The sequence below is a fragment of the Mirounga angustirostris genome, unplaced genomic scaffold (genome assembly GCF_029215605.1).
Source record: "Mirounga angustirostris isolate CCGP_5_RB_7025 unplaced genomic scaffold, mMirAng1.0.hap1 SCAF_1, whole genome shotgun sequence".
In the NCBI taxonomy this organism is placed as follows: domain Eukaryota; kingdom Metazoa; phylum Chordata; class Mammalia; order Carnivora; family Phocidae; genus Mirounga; species Mirounga angustirostris.
Genome location: NW_026991709.1, coordinates 195,787,052 through 195,811,429, shown reverse-complemented (window position 1 = coordinate 195,811,429; position 24,378 = coordinate 195,787,052). Strand labels below are relative to the sequence as shown.

Below are 24,378 nucleotides of genomic sequence, written 5' to 3'. Positions count from 1 at the left end.
CAAGGCCAAGCTCAAGGGAGTCCTGGAGACTAGGAGGGGACTCAGGATGGTGGCCAGCACTTCTTAGCTTGACCCATGTTGGCAACGCTTGTCACCATGTTGGCTTCCAGAGGCTGAGCCCTGGGGCTCCCTGGCCTCTCCCGCACACCCAGCATGGCTGGCCTGGGGACCTAGCTGTCCGGCCTGCCAAATGCCCCCAGCTGTCGGGGCTGCATGTGCCTCATGGGCCAGGGCCAGTCTCGCAGACATGGCTGCTGGGCAAGGCTGCACAAAACCTGCCCACCTTCTCTGGCATTGCACAGAGTGCTGGCAGAGGGCCGGTGCTGTCTGGGAGCCCGTGTGCTCCCCACAGAGCAGCTGGCCCATGGCCCTCAAGGACTCCCCACCCAGGGCCTGCCCACCAGTCCCACGGCCAACCCCAGCCCTCGCCCAGCCCGACCCATGCTGGCCATGACGGCTGAGCTCTGCTTCACCTCCTCCTCGGGGGCGGGGTGAGTGCCTGTGTGTGCCAGGCCCGCAGCCCACATGGGGTGAGTCCGCCGCCAGTGAGGCAGGCTAGGTCCCTGTGCGGTGCAGCCTACAGCCAGCAGGAAGGGGTCAGATTAAGAAACAGTACTTTCTATTAATTTTACCCATTTGTCTGTAGGCTTTCCCAAGAGGTTTTGCCACCTTCCCTGAGGCTCCAAGGAGGCTCTGGGCCTTGGTCCAGTGAAAAGGAAACTTTCCTTTCATACATTTAATAAAACACTGAAACATTCGGGGAGGGAGTTTTCCCTCTCAGGCTGCTGTAAATTCTCACAGCATCCCGCACAGATGTCGGCTACTCCTCCTGGCGGATGGCCCTTTCGAAGTGAGCCGGCCTGGGCTGCAGGGGCTCTGAACCCTGGGGTACAGGCCTGAGCCTGAAAAGGTGCACTGCACCCTGAGACGCAGGGTTGGGCTGAAGGAGATAGTCACACTCCCCCTGTGCTGGCCAGGAGCCGTGGGGGGGGGGGGGGGGTCTGTACCTCGTAAAAGTGGCGGCGGAAACAGCCCCTGGCTGGCCCAGAGCAGCATTCCTGGAAGTTTCCACTGGCGGCTGCGAAAGGCTCGCTGAGCCAAGCTCCAAAATCATTCCTCATCCAGACTTTTTCCGAGGGCCCCGGACTCCAGGCCACAGTGGGGGAGCAGGCCGGCTTTTCCTCTTTGCCCACCTCCCCCCCGCCCCTTTTAACTTTTCACAGGGACCGAAGTCTCAAATGTGGGAGGCAGTGGGTGCTGGGCCAATGTCAACACCAGGGGTGCCACACATTTCACGAGGCCTCTACTTAGTTCCACGGGGGGCCCATACTTCGGCTTGGCAGAAATATGGCCATTTGTCCATATTACATTTCTTTAAAAATAAACGGACACACCTCTTTCATACGCAGCCCCCCGGAAGGACGGTGCCAGCCCGGTTGTGGGCCCTTCCTTTGGGAGCTTTGAGAGGGTGCTTTGTGGCATGTTGTAGACAAAAAAGCTTAAAGTCCACTGCTCCTCAAATCTGCAGCTCCTCCTTCTCCCTGCCATTCTCCGGCTTCTCCCCTTTTCCAGCTGCAAAAGACTCTGGAAGAGTCATCATCTCTGCATTTGGTCTCTACTTCCCCTCTCCCCCACCCCCCCAGCACACTCTGTCAAGATGCTGAGTGGCAGCCACCATCCAGGGATGAAGTCCACCAGGCTCTTCGTGCTCACATTTGATCCCACCCGACCCCCCCGTCTGAGCCGGACAGATGGGCCAGGGAGAGGAGGACAATTTTTGGATATCTGTACATTAGAACGTTGTCCGGCGTTCTCTGCTCCACAAGTTTTCCTTAATAATCCTACTCTAATAAAGCATGAGGCGTCGTTTATGTGGAAAATGGGGTCTCTCAGGGTAAGATGAAACCTAGAAACCCCAATGCCTAATTTTGCTGATGTGCCTTCCCTACACCAGGGAAAAGGTCTCCCCTGCGATGGAATGGCTGCCTTTGGGGCACTTGAGGAGCAGAGGTCAAACACACTCAGGGCTGGCGGTACAGACAGTTAGAGGGCAGGCGGGCCACCTGCAGGGACTAAGCCTAGGCCACCATGGTGCCACCCTGCCTCCCGGCTGCTGGGGCCTATGGGGGGAAGGGGAAAGCATCTGGATAGCACGTGGGCGGGCGAGGGCATCCCCAGCAAGGACGGGTTCTGAGCCGTACCGCATGACCCTGTTCACAGTGTGACCTTCACCTGTTGGTTCAGGGCAACATTCCCGCGCCAAGTGTCAGGCACACAGCAAGCCTCAGTAAATACGTGCTGCCTCAGCGCCCAGAAGGCAGAGGCCTTAGTCCGTTCCTCCGGCTGCCCAGGGCCCCGCCCAGCAGGCTGCTCACCCTGCCTTGTGCTCCAGGTCCTGCCACACGGTGCCCAGAGACCAGAGGCTGGGGAGGAGCACTACTGAAGCAAACAGCTCCATGGTCTTCCAGACACCAAACACCAACCACCCCACCTTCTCACCCTCCTTTCACTCAGGGCAAATGAGAGCTGGCCCTGCAAGCAGGCCTGGGCCCACACGGCCCCTCACCTTTCTCTGTGCAGAGGAACGGTGGGTCAGAGGTCTGGTCCCAGCCTCTCCCCCTTATAAGTCCCACAGCTTCTAAGTCCCCAAGGAGGTGCAGGCTGGGTCTGGTGGCGGATGCCAATGAGGGAAGCAGCCCTGTCTGACCTGGGTGCCTGTGGCCTCTGCCTTTCCAGCAGGGCAAAGGAAAAGTGGAGAAAGGGCTGAGAAGGCCAGGGTTCTGGCTGCTGGGCAGACCTGTCTGGGCAAGGTGACCCATCTCCTAGGCCTCCTGCATGCTGGGGTCCAAACTCCTCCAGAAAGGTCCCTTCTGTCTGTTGACCTTGGAGAAACCAGGCAACTCATTCCCTCTCCCTGGGCCTTGTGCCATCCGGGCAGCTTACTCTAGAGTCCCCTCTGTAATTGGGGTGTGGAGCTCAGACTCAAAGGGAGACTGGTGGGAAGAGCCAGGACGGGCTCTGGGCGGGGGAGGGGGGCGGTCATCCTGATGATTTTTGACACACTCTGCTCCAGGGGGCTGCTCCTGGCAGCTGACGTTCATGGAGTGCTCATGATACGCCAAGCACTCTTCAACAATCCTTCAGGGCGGGAGCCTTCGTCATCCCCATTTTTCACATGAGGAAACCAAGGCACAGTGCTATTAAGCACTTGCCTAAAGTCCCACAGCTTATAAATGACTGGCCAGGGCCGTGAACTGCAGTGGCCCGGCTTCAGAGTTCGCGCTAAGGCACTGGGAGCTGTACCTTGGCTCTGTCCCCATCATGCACGTATAAGGTGAGGCCTGGCCTTATTCCTCCCCACCTGCTCCAGCCATGCCTGAGGGCTACTGGCCATGTAACCCCAGGAGGCCTGTGTGTCCCCCACCCAATGCCCAAACTCAGGCAGCCTGAGGAGGAACCTGTGGATCTCTATTCTTACCCACCAGCAGCCACCTTCTGTCCTGTCCAGGTCACCTGGCCAGGTGGCTCCAGATTAAATGAGCAGAAGCAGTGGGAAGGGACCACCCCCCAGGGTCACCCAGCAGCCCCCTCACACCATTGGGCCACCCTCAGAGGTGGTTCCCAGGCCTCAGATGCCCCCAAGCCCCATAAAGCAGTCTCTCACCTGACTGAATTATCACGAGAGTCACAATTTTGGCTACAAAAAGGCAATGTTCTATGGATAAAAGGGACATACCAACAAGAACCTTTTAGTAGATACGTGATGAGAAAGGACCCGAACACTTGACTTTTAGACGCTTTCTTTCACCGGGGTGCCATGTCACTCAGCACAAGTGATCAGTTCCCAAACACGCTATGGAACTCACCCGATTCCCTGCTGGTGCCCCACCCCCTCACAACACGGGGTTCGACTATTCTCCCCCTGAACCACAGTGACAGGAAGCAGAATTCAGACCCCACGCCTGGACACCATCACCCCTGTCCAACACCGCCCACGTCCAAGGTCACAGCCTTCACCTGCCAGCCACAGGGGAGCCTCATGGGGCAAGGTCACAGGAGACCCACAAGTTTCATCCTCAAAGTCACACCTGTCAGAGGCTCACCTGGGGGCTTGTCTCTGCACCACCTTCTGCTGCTGTCACCAGCAATTCCCAGGAAACCACAGCCCTGGTCACGGGAAATAGTGCCCTTAGAAACATTCCTGCTTGCTGTTGAACGTATTCTGTTGTTTCTCTAGACTGAGGCCTGGCACACTCGGCTTGCTGCCCATTTTTGTAAATAAGGTTTCATTGTCATGCCCATCTGCTTGTGCACCGTCTCCGGCTGCTTTCTGACGAAGCCGGCAGGTTGCAGAGTTGTGATAGAGACCCTCTGGCCCACAAAGCCGGATATTTACTGTTTAGGAAGTTTGCAGACCCTTGCCCCAGACTCTCTTCATGCACTCCTCCTCAGCGTGCAGCCCCTGGGCTGGCCTGTGTCACCGAGGGTGACAAGGACATACACAGCCTCGGCTGGGCCCGCAGGGTGCACACCACGGTGCAGAGGCAAGTACTAAGCAGCAGGACAGAGCAGCAGGGCATGCTGGGAAGAACTGAGGGGTCTGGGCTGGGGAAGTGGCCCTAGGAAGGGAGGGGTGAGCAAAGGCTAAGGAGGAGTTCACCAGGCAAGCGAGCAAGAAGGGCGCTGGGGCCAAAGGATCAGTGAGCATGGAGCCTGGAGGTGGCAGGGAAAGAAACAAACAGTAGGGATGGAGCAAAGGAGGTCCGTGTGCAGGAATGAGGAAGGGCCTCATGGAAGCAGGAGATGGGGCCAGGGCCTGGGCAGCCATGTCAGGTGGCCTTGCCTTTAGCTTCAGGGCACAGGATGGTGTTGGGAGTCCTAGGCTGAGTGGGGAGCAGACCCCTCTGGCTGCCACACAGGGATGCTCTGGGGAGGGCCTGCATGGCTGTGGTTAGGCCTAACCAGACACACCCACGAGGAATGAACTGCCAGCACCTGGTGGTAAATCAGATGGCAGATGGGAGAAGGGACATTCCCTGAGGCCCTGAACACAGGACAGATCACAGGACAGGACGGCCTGCAAGAAAGGTGGAGAATGGGCTCCAGACAGGACAGGTTAAGTGTGAGGCCCCTCTGAGGGCCGGCAGGGGGCCTGAACCAGCAGCAGGGCTATTTTGCATTGCTGACATCATCTTTACTGCTGGGGGTAGAGTGGGGGACACCACGGGGGAGAGCAGTGGACCCACAAGCCCCTGGGCCCCAGACAGAATCCGGGGCACGATGATGCCAGGGACACTGCTGAAACCCCCTGGAAAGCAGCCTGGCCCCTCAGTGGGTGACAAGGAAGGGACAGCCCAACACTGTGGGCCCAACAGGGAGGAGGGTGCTGGAGGTGTTGGGGATCAACGCCAAGAGCATGAGGGAGGCCAGCTCCGGCTGGGGGCAGGGAAGCGTCTCCAGAGGAAAATCCTCCCGGGAGAGGCTGAACAAGGGCATCTCATTCGAATCCTCCTTTTCCTGCTTAGGGGACAGCAGACACTGATCTGTCCCCTGTCAAGTCAACATTAACAGGCGAGCGGCTTGTCTCACTCACAGTTCAAGATGTGTAAGACGGTTCATGTAACACCCTGAAGGGCCTTCTGAGTGGGGTATAAAAATAACCGATTTTAAAGTGACAGGCTTGTATTTTTAGTCCCCTAACAACTTGAGTGATGCTCAAAGAAACGGCACCAAAATGCCAGTCCTCAGCCACATGTCTGGCACCCAGGGCCTCCAGCTCCAAGCGGGAGACAACACAACACGCAGGACGTTTCCACAGACACCGTGGCTCCGCACCTCGCTGCCTTAGACGCCTTTTCCCGACGGGCATCAAGGTCTCTGATGCCTGCCTGAGGCTGCGGGGCCTGGCAGCTGGAACAGCAGAGGCCAGCTCTCACCCTGTCCCCACGCCCAGCAAGGGCTCAGATGGGCCAGTCTGGGTGCCCTGTGTGGGGCGGAGCTTGGGGTGGGTATCGCCACCAACTTCCGAGGTGGCCAAGGGGACAGCCCCCACTCCTGGTGTGTGACAGGGACTCAGGCATCGGTAGTGCTGCCAGAGGCCAAAGTGCGTTTGCAGGGCCTCCGCCTGACCGCGCTCTGCCGGAGAGGGCTGGGAGCCAGGGCTGGGGAGCCAGGATGCTCCCGCGGGCTCTGCTCGGGCATCGTGTGGAGGAGGCGAAGTCCAGTGCTCCCTGAGGGAAGGAATTCCCCACCCTCAGAGGCCCCGCTCGCCTCACGGAGCAGTGCTCAGTCCTCTCGGGACCCCTCTCCCTGCCAGTTCTGCCATTGCGCTTTCCCCGGGCTTGCAGGGCTTCTCCTCTGTCCCTTCTGCCTACTTCCCGGCCTCCCACTTCCTCACGGCATGACCTCCCCTTCTTTCAGCCTTGCTGGCCTCTTGTTTCTCCGCAGACTGTTTCCTTTTGAGGCGGGCTTGTCCTGCATTTTTTTCCTCAGCTCTTTCCCCTAGTCCTCGTTTCTACCTCCTTTTCAGGGCTCTTTTTCATCCCCTTTACACTTGTGTTTGGGGAGAAGGCAAGAAAAGGAGCAGGATGTGTTCACAGAGAGTGAACTCCAAGTGAAGTCCAGGCCCCTGACACGGCTCACCTACTCTGGGGCTGACAGACCTGGGAAGGAGAGCTCCAACTCTGACCAGGACTTGGGAGGGCTTTGTGAGGAGACAACACAAGACGGGCTGGAGGAAATGCGTTTCAAACACCAGCTACAGCAGGTACAAAGGCCCTGAGGCACAGAAGAATATGGCACACCTGGAACTATCAAGGAGGTCAGTGTGGTTGGTCTGGAAGAGAGTGTGGTGGCCACAAGGGAGGTGGAGGGGCCCCAGGGCCCTCAGCCAAAAAGGGACAGGAACAGGGAGGCCTCCACTCCCTGGCACTGCCTTATCACACTCACAGGTCTGAGCAAGTTTCAGTGGCCAGTTTTCAGAGCAGGTTCCAGAGTGAGTCTGGGGGAAGAGGCTCAGCCCGGGAACCGACCGTGGCCAAGTGGTGCCTCAGCTGGACGTGAAATGGAAGGGAGTGAACTGGCACTTCAGAACACAGACCCAGGGCAGACCCCCTGAGCCAGGGGCCTTCCAGCAGTGGCTCCTCCACCCAGAGCACGGCTGCTACTGTGACCTCTGCTGAAAGCCTCTCTCCTGCACAGCCCACAGGCAAATGCAGCAGGAAAACTGGAGCCTAACATCCACAAAGCCCCGAGCGGCCACAGCACACCAGCGGGGGCCCTCCTGACACCCCCACATCTGTCAGGTCCGCCACATGCCGCCAACAAGATGCTCTGGCTCGTAGGGGCTTCTAGGCACTGGCGTGGCCTCGGCACCAGTCCTGTCTGGGCTGGCTTCCGGCGAAGCTGCTCGGCCACGACTAACAGTGAGTAACGTGTTGGAAGAGGGGAGAAAGACGGAGGGAGACGAGCCAGCTGTTCTTTGTGCCTCTCTCAGATATTCGGCCAGTTCCCTACAGAAGGCTCCCACACGCGGAGGCCGCGCTCTAGGCTTCCCCACAGCACTCCCCCGTCCCAGCCTTCTCTCCTGCAGCCCCCTGCCCAGCCAGGGCACTTCTCCACGTCTACCTCCTGCTCTCAGTAGAGCCCTGGGTGGAGCATGGGGCCCCTCTTAGGCGGTTTTTATGGTCACCATCCCCTCCTGGGCCTCCCCAGAACGTGGAAGACAGGTGGCCCAGAGGTGGACAGGGTGGCTGGACAGGAGAGCTCACCTCCGGCCACACGCCCCCCCTCAAGCACTCTGCCGGGCTCGGGGCACGGTGGTGAGGGGAACTAAAGCAGCTCTGGGATGGCAGTGTGGCAGGAAGCCAGGAGACCGAGCCATCGGTGTCTGAAGGGGGCAAGACGGGCAGCGAGGCAAGAGGGTGAAGCGGTTGGGGTGGGGGGTGCCACACGAGCAGGTGTGTGCCAGGGCCACGGAGTGGGGAGACAGTCAGAGGGAGGGAAGTGAAGTATGTAGGGCAGAGGCAGCACTGGGCACAGGCCGGGAGAGAGCAGTGGGAGTGGTGAGTACAGGAGGGTGCTAGAGCGGGTGGGGGCCGCAGGAAGGGCTGACGGGGCGCAGGAAACCAATCCCGTGACTGGACCATGCTGTCCACGACCCTTCTGGCTGCTGAGTCAGGCAGGGCAATGCCCTCACGTCAGGGCTCTGCTTGAGGAGTGTCCTCACGGGATCCAGGCAGGCTACCCCTGCCCCAGGGCCCTCAACGTGCGGTGGGTGCCCTAAGCCCCACCTTCCGCCTCAGCTTCCCGGGACTCCTGGGTCCTTCACCTCCACACTGCTTCTGCCATGTCCCTTTCCTGTGCAGGAGCTCAGGGATAAAGGCCGGACTCAAGGCTCTCATTTGCCTGTTACTACCGCTCTCTCTAACCAAAGCCACCTACCTAAAGCCCCACTCCAACCCTCTTTCCCCTGAAGTCCTCCTGGTCCCAGCCCCACACTTGGTGCCTGTCCTCCTCCTCTCCCAGGATGTCCTGGCCATAGCATGGGGGCGGACCCTTGGAAAATGCTGTCATGGTAACCCCCGGTCCCCACGTTTGTCCTGTGTGGTAAGAGCACAAGCTCCGGAGCTGTCCTTCCTGCGTTCACATCTGAACTTGACTACTAACTTGCTGAGCAGCCTTGGGCAAGTTACCTGACTCAAGGCTTCAGATTCCCCATCTGTACAACGCCTCTCTCCGGGCTCCATTGTCATACCATATTAACAGCTAATATTTATGTGGCCCCTGCTCTGGACATGGGGGTATACTGTGGGCAACATGGCTCCCCACCTGACAGGGGCCACGGCTGAGCTCTGAGCTGTAGGGGGCCTCGGGCACAGATGGGGCTTGATGGGGCCCCGAAGAAGGCAGCCTGTGGTCAGGCCTGGTAGGGACTGAGCCATCAGGGCACGTGGGGGTCTGGCTGCTCCTTAAAGTTCTCTCGTGACGGAAAGTTCCTTTTAATCACTTCCAGGCTTGTGGTTGCTTTGGGCTCCTCCAGGCAGTCTCCTACAGGGGCTAGGGCATCCCAGCCCCCTCCCCCCAACCCAGAAGCCAGATTCCCGGTGGTAGTGTCCCAGGCGCCCTGGGGCTTAGGGAGAGGGCACAGCTGCCCAACCACACTGGGGACCCTGGTTGGTGCCAGGCTGCGGGAAACGTCCTGGCATTGGCCATTGGCTCAACGCCCCTGTCTCGACTGTGCCGTACAGAATGTCTAACTTTCTTTTGGTTTCATGGCAAAGATGGAAAAATGTGGAATTAATCTCCCCTGTAGTATGGTTTTGACTTCACTCAGATTTTAAAGATCTAAAACAGATGCAAGAAAAGGGGAATCTCTTTGCTGTGGGGTCTTGTGAGTTATCAAAACAAAGTGGGGCTGCCAGGCTCAGTGCCCGCACAGCTCTACCTCGTCTCCTGCTAGCCCCAGCTTTGTCTGCTGGTGTATGTCTGTGTGTGTGTGTGTGCACGTGCGTGTGTGCACACGCAGGGCTGTCTTGCAGATGATGCCCTGGCCAGCCATGTCAGGGGTGAACGGGGGCCGGAAGGGCCAGCACGGCTTCCTGGGAATGCAGCCCCGCCCTTCCCACCAGCCAAGACTCTGCCTCTCTGCCCCATCCTCTGTCCAGTGCCCCGTGGTCTGTGGCCTTGGAGTCAAAGGTGCAAATGCCAGCCCTCAACAGCCGTTGACCTCCATCGGTCTGAATGCCAGCTTCACGAAGACAGGGGGTTTTGTCTGTTCTTGCTCACTGCTGTCTTCCTGTTTCTAGGCACAGCTCCTGGCACATAGTACGTGCCACCCTGGGCGCGGGATGGACAAATGCCAGGCCCTGAGTGCCACCAAGATGCAGAGAATTCAGGTCCTCCACCAGTCAGCCCAGGTCCCCTGGAGCCCACCTGGCTAGTGAGGAACCCTCCTCCCACAGCTTGGGCCTTGGACCTGGCAGGCTTGAGGGGACAGCGGGGGAGGGATTGGAGGGTAGGTAGGCCAGAGGGGCCCCTGTCAGTTTGGCCTCAGCAGGATGTGGGGGTGCACAGAGTGGGGTGGGAGTCCAGGAAGCAACCCACTTCCTCCCCCTCCCACCTCAGGCCTCATTTGATGAGGGCTAACAGCTTCGAGCCCTGAACTTCAGAGGGGAAGAAATCGGCGATTCCCTCTCACGCTGACGTCTGACAGACTAACTTGCCCAGGATCACACACAGTCGATGCACAACAAAATGTGTTTCTGAAGAAATTCCTCTCAATCTCTCTGGGCTCAGCAACTGTCTTTTTAACCAACCCCTTTCACCCCCCAGTTTGCTGCTAACAATACAAAATGAGCCTTTGTCCTTCGAGCCCACAGGTCCGTGTTTCTGTTTCATATTATCTCAGGGATATAGGATTTCTCTGACGTTTTTGCAGCCCCCCAGCCCCCACCTCTACTGAGGATTAGCTCTCTTCGGGAAGCACATGAAACACTATTTTCTATTGGTGGATTAGCCATGGGATTAAGGAATCTTGGCTAATTTACTTTCCTTGTGGCTTAAAAGCAGCTCCTTTTAAATGAACACAGACTTTTCCATCTTACTACTTACCCCCACAAGAGAAGGTATAAAAAGTGGGTCCACTCATCACCATCCATAAAACTGAATGCTCCTGGGACCCATGGGGTGCTACCCACACCAGGACAGAAGATCTGAGCTGCATATCCCACCCACACTGGCCTGAGTTCAAGCTCATCTCTTTGTCAGCCCTGGGCAGGCCACCAGGGAGGCAAGGGTCTAACCGGGACAGACCCTAAGGTGCAGGATGCCAATCACTGCTCGGCCACAGGCTCTGCTGTACTCTGACTCCAGGGTGAGTCCAAGACAGGGCTAAGCATGGGGCGTGAACCTTGGCTCGGACCACCTTCTGCATTCCATTTCTTCGGAAGTTGACTTTTCCAACAATCTGTAATCCAATGTGGTAGTTAATTTACCACAACCCGATAAAACACCATCATCCCAAGTCAGACAGACTGTCAGGTAGCTTGTTGGAGGCCTCAGGACCGTCTGGCAAGCAGGCTGTAGCCCTAGCCCAACAGGCCCAGCTCGGGGAAGAAGGGCTCACAGGATTCCCCTGTCCTGTGAAGGACCCACTGGCCCATGGTAGGAAAGCTAGCCTCTCATCTTGGATGGTTTTCTGGAGCCACCAGCTGGGCCCAAATCAGAAAGGGGGGGGCATGGACCCGCTCCCCGAGAAGCCATGCCTCTCTGAGTTGAAAGCATCTTTCTGCCTTTTTTCATCCACCAAGGAAGAGGGTCTGCACCGGCAGTCCAGGCCCGGAGAGGGCCCTCCACGGGGCAGGGGGACGGAAGTGGCCAGCCCAGCTCTAGCTCTCCCTGCCCCTGTTCTAGCGGCGCTTCATTTGGGAGAGTGCCAAATGGACACAGGGTCAGCTGTGACTTGGTTCATCACAGAGCCATGTAGGCCGATTTGGGACTGCCTGTCACAACCAGAACACTCATAGGCCCCTTCATGTGGCCAGTGCTTAGCATCCGTCCCTGGAGGGCCCCTGTGTCCCCAGCGGAGCGCGAGCAAACCACCCGCAGTCCCCTTCTTCCCTCCTCTAGAGTAATCCCAGAGTCAGTCTGAACAAGATGCCCCTGCATGGGCCCTGTTATCCCACTCCAGCCCCCGCTCTCCCTCCCCCTGGCGGAGCCGGCTCAGGGCCTCACAGGAGAACTCTCCTAGGACCGTGAACATTCTGGGGTCCCCCGAGGTAACCGCAGCCATCCCAAGCCCATCTGGTGGGCGGGGGCTTTTGGTCTGCGGCTTCTTTGGAGAGGGGAGGGGTACTTTGGCCATGAGGGCAGACAGCAGAGAAGACGGAGCTGCTGTGCAGCCCCCCCACGCACTCATGAACACGAGCCTGTCCTGCCTTTGAGTCCTGCTAGCAGCACCAGCCTTTGCTTTCTGCAAGGCCAGAGGAGCCTGTGGATACACTGCCAAAAAGAGCAACGGGGCTGCGGAAGGGCCAGGGCCCAGCCCCTCTGCAGCCGGCTAGAGTCAGACCCCAAGTACGCCGCTGACACAGACCACGGAGTGTCCTGTCCCCAGGAAGCAGCCTCTTGACAGAGGAAAAACAAATCTCTTGTCTCCAAACCCCAAGTGGCGGGAGCGCAGGCTGTCCCGAAGTTGACTTTGCCCAAGGGCAGCTCTTGAATGTCTGTACAGAGGACGACAGCTAGACCCCCCCTCTGGTCTAGGTAGGCCAGGTGGCCAGAAGTGCTGATGTGGAGAGAGGGCCCGTGTTTGTGGGACCCGGCAATCACCACCCCAGGTCACTGCCCATCTCTGAGGGCTGCATGCACCCTAGAAACAGGGGTCCTGGCAGGGGGTGGGGGCGGCTGGGCAGGAGACTTTCACTCTGCCCAGCCGACGAGTTGTTCCCTTCCCGACGAGTTCGGTCCGGGCGCACCTGGGAGGGCTGGCCCCCAGCTAAAATGGCACAACTGCTTAAAAATCGAGAGGCTGTTTGTACAAACAACTGTTCATCTGCCCAGGAAAGAGGTATCCCGGGAGTCCCAGAGAGTGGTCAGGCAGGCCCTGCGTTCCCACCTTCCCTACTGGCATGGAACTAGGAGCCTCACCCAAGCAGCCCATCAAAGAGGGAACTGCCAGGACCATGGTGGGGAGGGTCGGGATGTCTCAAAACAAACAGGCCCTTTTATCTAACCCTCCAAAGCACACAGACAAAAATCCTTAGCCTTGTTGAGTTAGATCAGCAGAGTTACAACCTGGATATTTCACAAACTCAAATGTCAAGAGGCCCAAACTGGTGGGGCTGGGTGGGCCTGCCCCCGCCTGCTTCCCACTGCACGCATGTTCTAGTCCTGGAGCCCAGCGGCCCCTGGTGAGTCACAGGAACATGAACGTGACATCACAGCATTGCTGTGGCCAGCCTGAAGCACGGGTGCCATAAAAAAACATAGTTGGAGCAGGAATTTCATGGTTTGGTATTTTTAAAAAGCAGCAAGATGTGAAACTAGAGTCGAAAATAACTCTGCTGTGGGCTTCTGAGGCAAACCCGCCAAGCCGTTTGTTGGGCCAGGCCCCTCGCCGTAGCCTCCTCAGCTCCTGGGTACTGTCCCCGCCTCAGCGCCCCACCCCTTGCCCTTGAGGAAGATCCAGGGACTCTGCAACCCCCAGACACCACCCAAACCTCTGTCACTCAGGAGTCGCAAAGGAGGAAAAGGGGGCCAACACAGGAGGTGAGCTCATGCAGCAAGACCAGCTGTGGAAAGCAGCCTCTCCCTCCTCACTGGTGAGTTTTCCAGCATCTGTAAAAGGGACCCCTAGATCACCTGACACACCCCCACAAGAACGTGAGAAGAAAGGTCTGAGCCTCTGTCTGGATACACATTGAATTCCCAACCGCAAGCAGGCAGGTCTGGCAGCCACAGGGCCCACCCTGGAGTCCTTCCTCAAAGGGAGGGGAGATGGGAAGGCGACTCATGGAAAGAAGGCCCTAAGGAAAGTCCCGGCCCCACGTGAGGTGCCGACCTCTGCTGCCTACCCCATGGGATAGGCGGATGGGCAGTGCCTAAAGGCTCCCCTCTACAGAGGAGGAACCCAAGGCTTATTCAGATCTACACAGACAGAAGGAGACAAAGCTGGGCCAGAGCAGCTGGGGCTTTTTTTCTGGACCCCACAGTCCTCTAAGGTTGAACCAACTTTCTCAGGAAGAGAAGAGCAGGTCAGTGACCCATGGTAGCCATAGGACAGGTGTGTGTGTGTGTGTGTGTGTGTGTACAGGGTCATGAGAGGAAGAGGGGGTACCCACTCAACCTTAGCAGTTCCTGAGAATTCCCATGCCAGGTTTTGAGGAGCAGAAAGTTTCCAAAGAAAAACCTAAACTCGGGGCACCTGGGCGGCTCAGTCAGTTAAACATCTGCCTTCGGCTCAGGTCATGATCTCAGGGTCCTGGGATCGAGCCCCACATTGAGCTGCTTGCTCATGGGGGAACCTGCTTCTCCTTCTACCCCTCCCCCTGCTTGTGTTCTCTCACTCGCTCTCTCAAATAAACAAAATCTTAAAAAGAAAGAAAGAAAGAAAGAAAGAAAGAAAGAAAGAAAGAAAGAAAGAAAGAAAGAAAGAAAAAGAAAGGACAACCTAAAGTCCATTGTTAGGAAATACATTTTCCCCAACAGCCATTAGGATAACTGGATTCAAAGAACAGCTATCACGATAAGTATATGTCTTTGAAGACCTTCAATCTTGGCCCAATGCCTGGGTCCAGGTTCAAGGCTCCCATCTAATGGGCCCCATGACCCAATCCCTGATTTTCAACAGCCCCTGTGTACCCCAGTCCCCCATCACCTCCTGGGCTCCCCTCCCTGGACCTGGGGAAAGATCTCTTCTTTCTCTCCCTCTAGTCAGACCACTAGAGTCTCACTGGCAGCTCAAGGGCATTCCTAGGACTCAAGTCCACCAGCTGCAGAGGCCTGTGGAATGTCCACTCCCGACACTCCTGTGTTACCTGGCCAGCCTGGTACTTTCGCACACTTTCCCAGGAGTGCACGGACTTCGTGCCGTGCTCCACAGAACAGCTGGTGCTGGTCTAACAAATCCAGTTAACCAAGGGCTTCCCAACAGTGCTCAGAGACATGAGCTGGTTCGACGGTCCCCACTTTGTAAGGCTCTGGGGAACAATGTCACCTGCCCAAAGTCACCCAGGGGATGAATGATGGGGTCGGTCCTCAAATCCAGGAGGGCAGGTGTGTCCAAGCTGATGGGCAGGTGGCTCACTCTGCTCCCCACAGTTGGCAGGGCTGTGTAAGGCCAGACAGACCCCAGCTGTCTGGAACATGACATCCAGCTGGGACTGGGGTCCAAGAAGCAGAGTGGAGGAATCAGTGAAGCCCCAAACAGCACCCTCACTGGGGTAAGGAGGGGTGTATCCTACACAAAGAAGGACCAGGGCAAGGGGGTGTACTCTCTGGCCCGGGACCTCAGGGCCACCAGGCTCTGTAATCACAGAGCAAGAAAGTCTGGCCTTAACTCTCAGGAAGATGAAGTTTGGCTTGCAGATGGACTCCTCGATGAAGCCATCCCCGACTACCCCAAAACTCTCTAGCAGGGGAAGCTGGGAGCCCTGGCCTACAGTGGGTTGAGCTCAGGATCACCCGGCATCCTGGAGAAGTCCCAGGCTGAGTGGCCCCTGGGGCCGGTTACTCACACCCTATCCATGCCTGGCATGATGCTAGCTGCTGGGCACCAGGCGGGAAGATGACATGAAGGCCATGAAGGAGAGCCCTTGGAAAGTTGCAGGGCTCAGATAAACAGAGGGAGAAGGAAGATGACGAGGAGGACATGATCCCCACCCTCTGTGGACTTCCCATCTAAAACAACACTGTAGGGAGACCTGCCAGGCCAGGCCAAAGAGCACACCCACTTGGGAGATGGACAAAGGCCTATGAACTTTGCAACGCATTCCAAAGTTATCGCCCCGAACGGGTACACTTTTGAAGAACAATGTATGCATTTTATGGAAAAGGCATTCCTAAAAAAATAAAATGGTACAACCCCAACTGGGGAGTCAAAGGGCTGGATTTCAGATGCTGCACATGGCCCGAGGAGAGTTTACTTCCCGGGGGACGACGAGACTTTTGCCCGCTTGCTGGTCCCAGAGGCAGAGAGGGCTCAAGCAAGGAAGGGAACTTGCCACCTCCGCTGCGAGGGCTGAGGCATGGCTCTTCTGGGCAAGGAGATAGTGGGGACCGGGGCGGGGGGGGCTGTTTCTGGTGCAACTGTGATCCCCCCGCCACCCCTGCCAGGCCCTGACTAATGACAAGGGCAGTACGTGGTGCTGCTGAGCACTGCTCAGAGAGCCTCACAGGAGCTAACACATCCAATCCTCACAGCAGGCCCGTGAAGTGGCTACTCTTATCAGCTCTGTGTTCATTTGGAAACTGAGGCACAGAGGTTAGGCACCTTGCCCAAGGTCACTGGGATGTACACCCAAGCAAGCTGAGTCACCACTCTCCATGGGCGCGCTCAGCCGCCTGACCTCCGGGCCACTGAAGAGGATTGAAACTGGTCCCAGCCCTTCAGACTGGCGCACACGGGCCACGAACATCCAGAGAGGAGGATGCAGTCACTGGGCCACACCAGCCTGCTGAGCAGGAAGGCAGGCTCTGAGGACTGTGAGCTTCCACAACGGGGTGTCCTGCTCAAGTCACCCAGGGGCTGAAGGCTCTGTGACTCACTCAGTAAACATCCCCAGCCACTGCAGCCCCCACAGTTCTTCCTTGGAGGATGTTCTGCGGGATGGAGGACTGAAGGGCAACTTCCCTCGCAGAAGCCTCTTTGAAGTAGACTTCCTTGTGGGGGAGGGAAGGGGCAGTGAGGGGGGTGAGAGAGAGAACAACATGATTCAGACAACTCTGAAGTAGGAGTCCATGTTGGGGTAGCTGAGATAGCCCTGCCCCTCCAGAGCACAGAGGTACACCAAGATGGTGAGGAGTGCTCGCTGAGGGGGTAGCATGGGAGGCCAATACCCACAGACCAAGGAGGCTCAGAGCCCAGCTGAGCGACCTACACGGGGAGCTATGCACAGCAGGGTCAGCCTCTAGAGACAGGAAGCTGGTCCCAAGAGAAAGGAATGCTCAATCCCACAGGAGACAGCTCTGGCTGTCGCTCAGTCACCTCAGCTAGAGCCCCAAATCCAAGAGAGGAGGTACGTCTGGAAAACAACCAGTTACCAAGCTCAAGGACAGCATGCCAGTTAGCACAAATGCACCTCCTACCGCTTTGAAACTAGGCTGTGGAAACCAAGATTCCTCCTCAGGATGTGTCAAGTCCGTCAGGAACATTGAGGAATGCACACTGTTTGGCAGAGCAGGTGACTGGCTGACGGGCCTGGCATCTGGTCGGGGGTGGAGTGCTGTCTGGATCTGCAAAGGGGCTGGACGGTGTGAGGTAGGACAAGGGTGCCACACAGCCATCCGGACCCGGGGCCAGAGGCCCAGGCCACAAGAGAGCCTTCATTATTCTCGGTGATGCCAGTTTCTTACAAAATTACTATCACCCTCTGAACTGCTAACACATAACAAAACCCTGAAACACCGTGACGGGAAATGCTTCCAGTGCTATACTCCAATGAAGTGATCCAATGAAGCTATTTTTAACCATCTTCTCAGACTTAATTTCCAATTTTATCCTATAAAGTTCTAATTGATTCCACCTCCCTTGATCTCTCACTTGGCAAGGCTGTGAAGAACATGAGGCAGGCTCGGCAGTTTCTGACGCGTTCGAGGTGGGGGATGTGCACGTTGCTCATACCTCCCTTAGCACAGGCCTTCTTCTCAAGGGTTAACAGGCTTCCAGAAACGTCTGTCTGATGTACCTTTTGTCCCCACCATCCCCAGGCACTGATGCCTGACCTTTCCCTTCAAAGGTCCTTCCTTCCCTGGGCCCAAGGTGTGCAGTACCAGCCGGGATGCCATGACACGCCGTGGACCACGGGACATGATGCACAGCTTTTCTCACTTGGCCCCAGATCCAGAGGGAAAGGATGGCATGCCACTGAAGCTCCATTTCTGTCAGAGACTCAGGGGTCCTTTGCCTTCTGCCCACCCCCTTGGTCTACCCACGAGCTGGCACAGGAGAAGGCGGTCCGCACCCACAGCTGAGGTGGGGAAGGGGCCTGATGACCTTTAAATCCTGCCTTGCCCGCCCCCACCACCACCACCTCCATGCCCCACGCCAGCCACGCTGGGCTTTGCTCGTTGCTTGGATGTGCCCGTGGCCCCCTCCAGTCCTGCAGGCAGGCTGCTCCCCCTGCCAGGGCCACTCTCATGTGCATGGTGCTGGCTGCCACCTCTTGCCAGGGCATTCTGCTCTTAGGGAAACTGCTGCACTCCGATCCTTATTAGCCACTGCCAGGTGTACCTACGCTCCAGAGGCCGGGGCCCACGTCTGCCTTGCTGATGACACTGATCAGCCACCACCGCGAACATTTACTGAGCAGCTTCCTAGAGCCAGGCATAAGCCAAACACTTCCCACAGACTCATCTCCTTTAACCCTGACCACGAACAGAGTCTGTGACCACCGCATGTCACAGAGGAGCGCACCAGGGCTTAGAGAACTGAAGGGATTTCGCCAAGGTCGCTTGGAGGATAAGAGCAATGCCAGCTCAAAGCCAGAGCCTGGGCTCCCAGATGCCTTGACTCAGTGCTCACAGTTCCCTGGCATGCCCCTGGACTGTGCCCACCCCGCGATGAACGGAATGAATGGGCAGTGTTTCCTTCAAAGCTCTGCTGTGGCCCAGGCCAGCCCTGGGAGGGAACACCCTGGCAGGATCTAGCACTGGTGATTCTGGGGTCCAGTGGCTTGGCCACAGTTCAGATGGCTCTGAGAGCCAGGACCTCAGGGCAAGCACTGCAACTTCATTAATTTGGGCTGGAAAGTAGGTCCATTATGATGATGTTTTTTAAAAATACAGCACCTGCTGCCCAACTTCAAATAGGCCAAATGCCAGGCCAAGTGGGGTGAGTGCACGTCACAGCCTACCTGGGTGAGGACGTCCAGCTGGCCCACAATGTGCTCCAGCGTGCTGGTCAGCGTCTGGGGCATGCTGATGGGCTCCTGGGGCTGGCTCTGCACCGACTCCTGACTCCTGCCTCTGCCGGGAGGGACGGGGAAATCCACATCTGGCTAAAGCCAATGAAAAGAAAGGGAGTCCTTCAGTCCTCATTCAGGGCTTAAAGAAACACAGAAAGAGGAATAGCCCCTCCAAAGGATGAAGTGGAAAACCACCCACAAACTGGAAAACATGAGTTCCAAATACTGGTGAGAAATGCAGTGTGGTGGTACTCCCACATCCGGGCCACGCGCCCCCTTCCAGGACTTCCTTTCTGAGCAGAGGCCAAGAGTGAGGAGTGCCATCCAAGCACATGGCAGTGAGGTCTGGAGGAGCCTGGGAGGGAGGGGCAGGTGGGCTGCTGAGTGCCCTCTGCTGCCTCCTCATGCCGCCCGCACCCCCCAGTAGGCCCCTCAGAGTCCGGGGACCCTGAAGCCCAGGCTGGCTCTGAAGTCACCCCTCTTCCTGGCAAGCTCAAGGCCCATTCCCCTCCCCCAGCATGGGCATGGCCTAGAACTGGGGGGGGGGGGGGGGGGAGGTGTGTTCCAACCCTGCCCAAGGGCAGAACCCCTGGGAAAACAGGCATTTTATGTGAACATCCAGATGGCTAGTGGGAGTCCTGTGCCTGGTGGGACAGGCACCCAGGGCTGTTGTAGATCACATTCCAGGGGTGTGAGGGATCAGTGTTCTTGCCTGAGAAGCTTCAGCTCCCAAATGCAGAAGCCAGCCTAACCTCTGCCACCACCACCCCCAAATACACGCCCACAATCACCGAGCACAGGTGATTTCCTAAGGGGACTCATCCCAGTCCGACATGGGTCCCCCCAAATTCAGGCACCACTCTATATACAGATGAACGCTTCTCCTAGCCCAGGAAGCACTGTGCATGTGTTCAGCAGGGTGGGATTCCCAGAGCCACTGGGTTCCCGAGGACACAGTCGGCAGATGCCCCAGTTTTGGTCTGGAACCTTTGGTCCAGAACCTTCCTTGGAACCCTGAAGGAATGACGTACTTGGTGAGACTCTCACTCTCGGCCGGCCCCAAAGCCCCAGTAACCCATAAAGGCAGCCACACTTGGGGTTCAGGATTTTAAACCACGACCTCACAAACTTCCAAATGTTACCACGTCACTCCCTGGCTTTGCCAGTCCTCCAGGGCTTTCCATTGCCTTTGGGAGAAAATTCGAGCCCCCTGACAAGGCACCCCACTCTAGCCTACCTCCTTCCACAGCTCCCCTCCTGCCCAGTTCCCAAGGTCCCTCCTACTGGAAGGCCCTCATCCACCCTTCCTTTCCCCTGCCTCCAGCATCCTGGCCTCCATTCGCTTTGCAACCCTGAACACCTGATCGGCAGCGCCTCTGTGCCTCCCACACACCTGTGCCGGCCCCACCCCTGCCCTGTTCCTCCAGCCACTCCATCTCCAGGGCCAGGACACACAAGTGGGACAGACGAATGCCGGCGTGCCCACAGGGCCCACTGCCCGTCCATGGGTCCGTGTCCCTCTCCCTGTCTCCTGCCTACGCCCATCACCCCTGTCCCTTCTGAATCTAGGACATCACTGGGCTCACGGCTTGACAGCTACCCATGTGCCACAGAGCCTCGGCAACTCCAACCAGCCAGCAGAGTATACTGGCTATGACTGGGGCTCACCTAGGCTGCCTCCACACGTGCCACCAGCAGTCGGCTTGCATCTCTGAGTCTGCCCATCTCCTGGATGAACCCACAGTGGCCCAGCCCTAGGAAGATGCTCTGCTCTGGACATGCTCACCTGGGCGGGCATCAGAGTCCTCGAAGCGAATCAGCCCAGGACAGGGTTCCCAAGTAGCCAAGGAGGGCAGTTTGGCACATGGACCCTACGGCCTATTTTCCTTTATTTGGAAAGTGTTCTAGTCTCATAGATAGCAAACTCTCCAGTGCATGTCCTTTTGAACCCGGAAAAACACAGGCTCTGGAGGTGAAAGAGAATCTGAAGATGAGACACAGAGCTCGAGGGGTGTTCTCGAAAACAGGAGCAGCGTCCTGCGTGCAAGCCCATCATGGGCGTGTCAGCCGTGTGCTGCAGCCGCGCTGTAAGCCCCTCACCCACCAGGGCCGGCCCCCCCCAGCCCCCCACGCCCCCCGCCAAGTCCTCCAGAAGTCCATGCACTTGGCTAGTGCAGCCCCGACAGGTGTGGGGGTTTTCCTCCCGTTTTGTAATGCAAGCGCTTGACTTCTTGACTGCCCAGGCATCCACTTCAGAGAGGCATCCACTCGAAGAGGCCTATCTTGAATAAACACGCTGCTGCCGCCTGCGACCAGGTAAAGGGCTGGGCCACCCCCCACCACGGAGGCTCCTTGGTTTCCCAGATCTTGGCAGATTTTGATAACTGACCATATGGCCACGTGGTTTTTTCTTAAATTCCCACTCTTTTTTTTTTTTTTTTAAGATTTTATTTATTTATTTGAGAGAGAGAGAGCATGGGGGGGGGAGGGTCCGAGGGAGAAGCAGGCTCCCTGCTGAGCAGGGAGCCCGATGCGGGACTCGATCCCGGGACTCCAGGACCACGACCTGAGCCGAAGGCAGTCGCTTAACCAACTGAGCCACCCAGGTGCCCTTAAATTCCCACTCTTATGTTTAAAATTCACCAATAAAGAGTGAGCCCTGAAAATCCCTAGGCCTCTCCCCTCAATCCCAATAAAAGTGGAACCCCAGGCACTCGCTCTCTCTACCCTCTACCCTCACCCTTGCTGTGTGGCCTCACGTGTGTTATTTCTAGGTCTGGTAAGTAATAAACCTTCATTTTTTCAAAGGTTCCTGATGGTTACTGCTGAAGTGTGTCTTGTAATTATAGTAAGAACTGCGAGGGCCAGTTTCAACCACAACATTGGTTATCGACAGGCAATGGCACACAGTTTCAGATCCCAAAGCCTATGCAGGAGTCCACCCCGAAAGGAAATGTTCCAGAAGCCTCAACCAGCCCTCACCTCCCTGCAGCAGCCCCCAGACCTAGGCGGCAATGTCAAGAGACAGCAGAGAGAGGGCACCTGGGTGGCTCAGTTGGTTAAGCAACTGCCTTCGGCTCAGGTCATGATCCCGGGGTCCCTGAATCGAGTCCCGCATCGGGCTCCCTGCTCGGCAGGGAGTCTGCTTCTCCCTCGGACCCTCCCCCCTCTCATGTGCTCTCTCTCTCATTCTCTGTCAAATAAATAAATAAAATCTTCAAAAATAAATAAATAGGGCGCCTGGGTGGCTCAGTTGGTTAAGCAAGTGCCTTCGGCTCAGGTCATGATCCTGGAGTCCCGGGATCAAGTCCCGCATCGGGCTCCCTGCTCGGCAGGGAGTCTGCTTCTCTCTCTGACCCTCCCTCCTCTCATGTGCTCTCTCTCTCATTCTCTCTCTCTCAAATAAATAAAAAATAAAAAATCTTAAAAAAAAAAAAGAGACAGCAGAGTGCAGTGGGGAAGAGCAGGGATTCAGACAGGCCTTGGCCGACATCTGAGCTCCAGGACTGATCAGCGAGGTGGCCCTGGGCAAGAGGCTTAACCTCCCAGGCCTCTACTTTCTCATCTGCAAGATGAGGGTGATGATTGGGCCTGCCCCCCGCCCCAAAGGGCTGGGCTGTGAAAGGAACTTCTCTAAAATCAGCAGCAGGCCTTTCTTGAGAAGCGGCTCCAGCCCTGTGCCCACTGCTTCCGAAGGACCCCCCCCCCCACTTCCAGACATGCACACTCTTCCTTTGGACAGTGGGTCCCCAGGGCTCCCTCAGGAAAGGCCATGAGAGGGAGGGCGGGAGCCAGGCAGCCCTCTGTCCCAACAGCCAGCATCCTCAAGGAGTGGCCAGACGGGTGCTGCCGGCTGCCTGGGAAGGACAGAATGGAAACTCTGAGTGTTTCTGAAAAACGGCCCAGAAGCTGACAGCGCCGAGCCGAGGCTCTGGAAGCCCAGTGATGATGGGGAGTGGGGGGGAGCAGGGGGAGCACCGCTGACTCGCAGCAGGAACCCTTCTGAGCCCAAACAGAGCCAGCTCCAAAGGTGCACTGAGGACAGCAACTGCGAGCCGAGGCAGGGAGGCAGCCTTCGGAGGGCGGGGCCGCGGGAACCGCCCCGTTCCCCTGCCTGTTCCCCTGCCTGTTCCCCTGCCTACTCCCAGCTCACACGGGCTGCGGCCAGGTTACAACAAGGGAGACAGAAGGTCCGAGGGCAAGGGACCCTCGGGAGGGCCTCCTCACAAGCCCAGGGTCCTGCCTGCCCCAGGCTATTCCTCTGGCCGCGCCGTCTGGTCCTCGCCTTACCTTCCCCGGGACACGGCCCCTTCTGCTTGCTGTCTGCAAGGACAGCACTGCACGCGCCACCAGGCCAGCGCATGTTGTCCACCTGTTACCTGCCGCGTGCCAGTGCTTATACATGTCACTTCATTTAGTCCTTACCGCGGCCCTTTACAGCAGGCATTATTAAGCTTACTTTTCAGATGGGGAAGCAGGCTCGGGGAGGTTAGAGGTCTTGCTCGAAGTCACCCAGGAAATGACAGAGCTGGGATCGGAACCCCCAGCAGAGGCAGTTCCCTGACATCAGGCAGCCTCTGACAGGTGACACGGCCTGCAGTTTTGCCCCCACGTGCCTTCCACATACATCCGGCATCGAACACTTCCTGCATCAACCCCCTGCACCGCTCCCCCCTTCCCGGCCCCCTGCCCGGCACAGAGCTGAACACAGAGCAGGCCCTCCACACACACACTGGCCGCCTCCGAGAGCCCAGGCCACCACGGTGACATTCCTGGGTAATGAAACCTTTGCCAAGGCAAAGGGCCCGCAGCCCTACCCCACAGCACCCTGGAGATGCATGCTTCCCAGGGCTGGGCAAACAAGCGATAAGCAGAGATAAGGAGATGACGAACGGGAGTGGGAAGGGACGCACGCACTGGGCTGTGAGCAATGACAGTGACGGAACACCTGGGGTAGCACGTGAGGGGGAAATGCCGTCAGTGCTTTGCCTGTTCAACATCAAAGGGTCCCAGGGGCCCGGCCCGGCGGTTCTCAGGGACAATGACATCGGCACACACTACGTACCTACACAGCTGCACCGAGCTGACAGCTTTCATTTTTGCCAAATACAAACCTCTTAACATCAACAGAAAAAAAGGTGAAGACTCAGAAGAGCCAAATCTCTTTCACTTCGTGGAAATCTCACTTGGGGTCCGTAGGTGCCCCCTCTCACCCTGCCCTGGTATGGGATCCTAGGCTCTCATAGCAGGTTCATCTTCTGCTCGCCTCAGTTTCTGTTGCCACCGGCCTGTCCCAGGCCACCAGGAGCTCAGCACTTTGCACACAGTAGAAACTGCAGAAATATCTCACTGATCTCAGGCAGCGAACTTGAACACATGGGTCACCAACCCATACATTTATTTATTTATTTATTTTTTAAGATTTTATTTATTTGCGAGAGAGACAATCAGAGACAGAGAGCATGAGAGGGAGGAGGGTCAGAGGGAGAAGCAGACTCCCTGCTGAGCAGGGAGCCCGATGCGGGACTCGATCCCGGGACTCCAGGATCATGACCTGAGCCGAAGGCAGTCGCTTAACCAACTGAGCCACCCAGGCGCCCAACCCATACATTTATTAAAAAAAAAACCAACAAAACAGCTCGTAGGTCTTCCTTGTGACAAGAAATCAACCCATCTGCACTGACTATGGTCTCACTGGTTCATCATCAAGATGTAGCTATGGATAAGGAACCCCTGCCTAGGATGTAGAAAGTTG

The 24,378-nt window shown here is 57.3% G+C and overlaps 1 protein-coding gene across 3 annotated transcripts in view; it reads right to left on the bottom strand.

The window, feature by feature from the left end:
- POC1A (POC1 centriolar protein A) overlaps nucleotides 1-24,378 on the bottom strand; it is a 69,118-nt gene that overhangs the window by 927 nt on the left and 43,813 nt on the right. For 2 of the 3 annotated variants that reach the window (XM_064595565.1, XM_064595566.1), the window contains exon 10: nucleotides 18,573-18,716. The exons of the other annotated variant lie outside the window; for it this stretch is intronic. In XM_064595565.1, coding sequence (XP_064451635.1) covers nucleotides 18,573-18,716 — 144 coding nt within the window. The remainder of the gene's footprint in view (nucleotides 1-18,572; nucleotides 18,717-24,378) is intronic. 3 annotated transcript variants of the gene reach the window in all.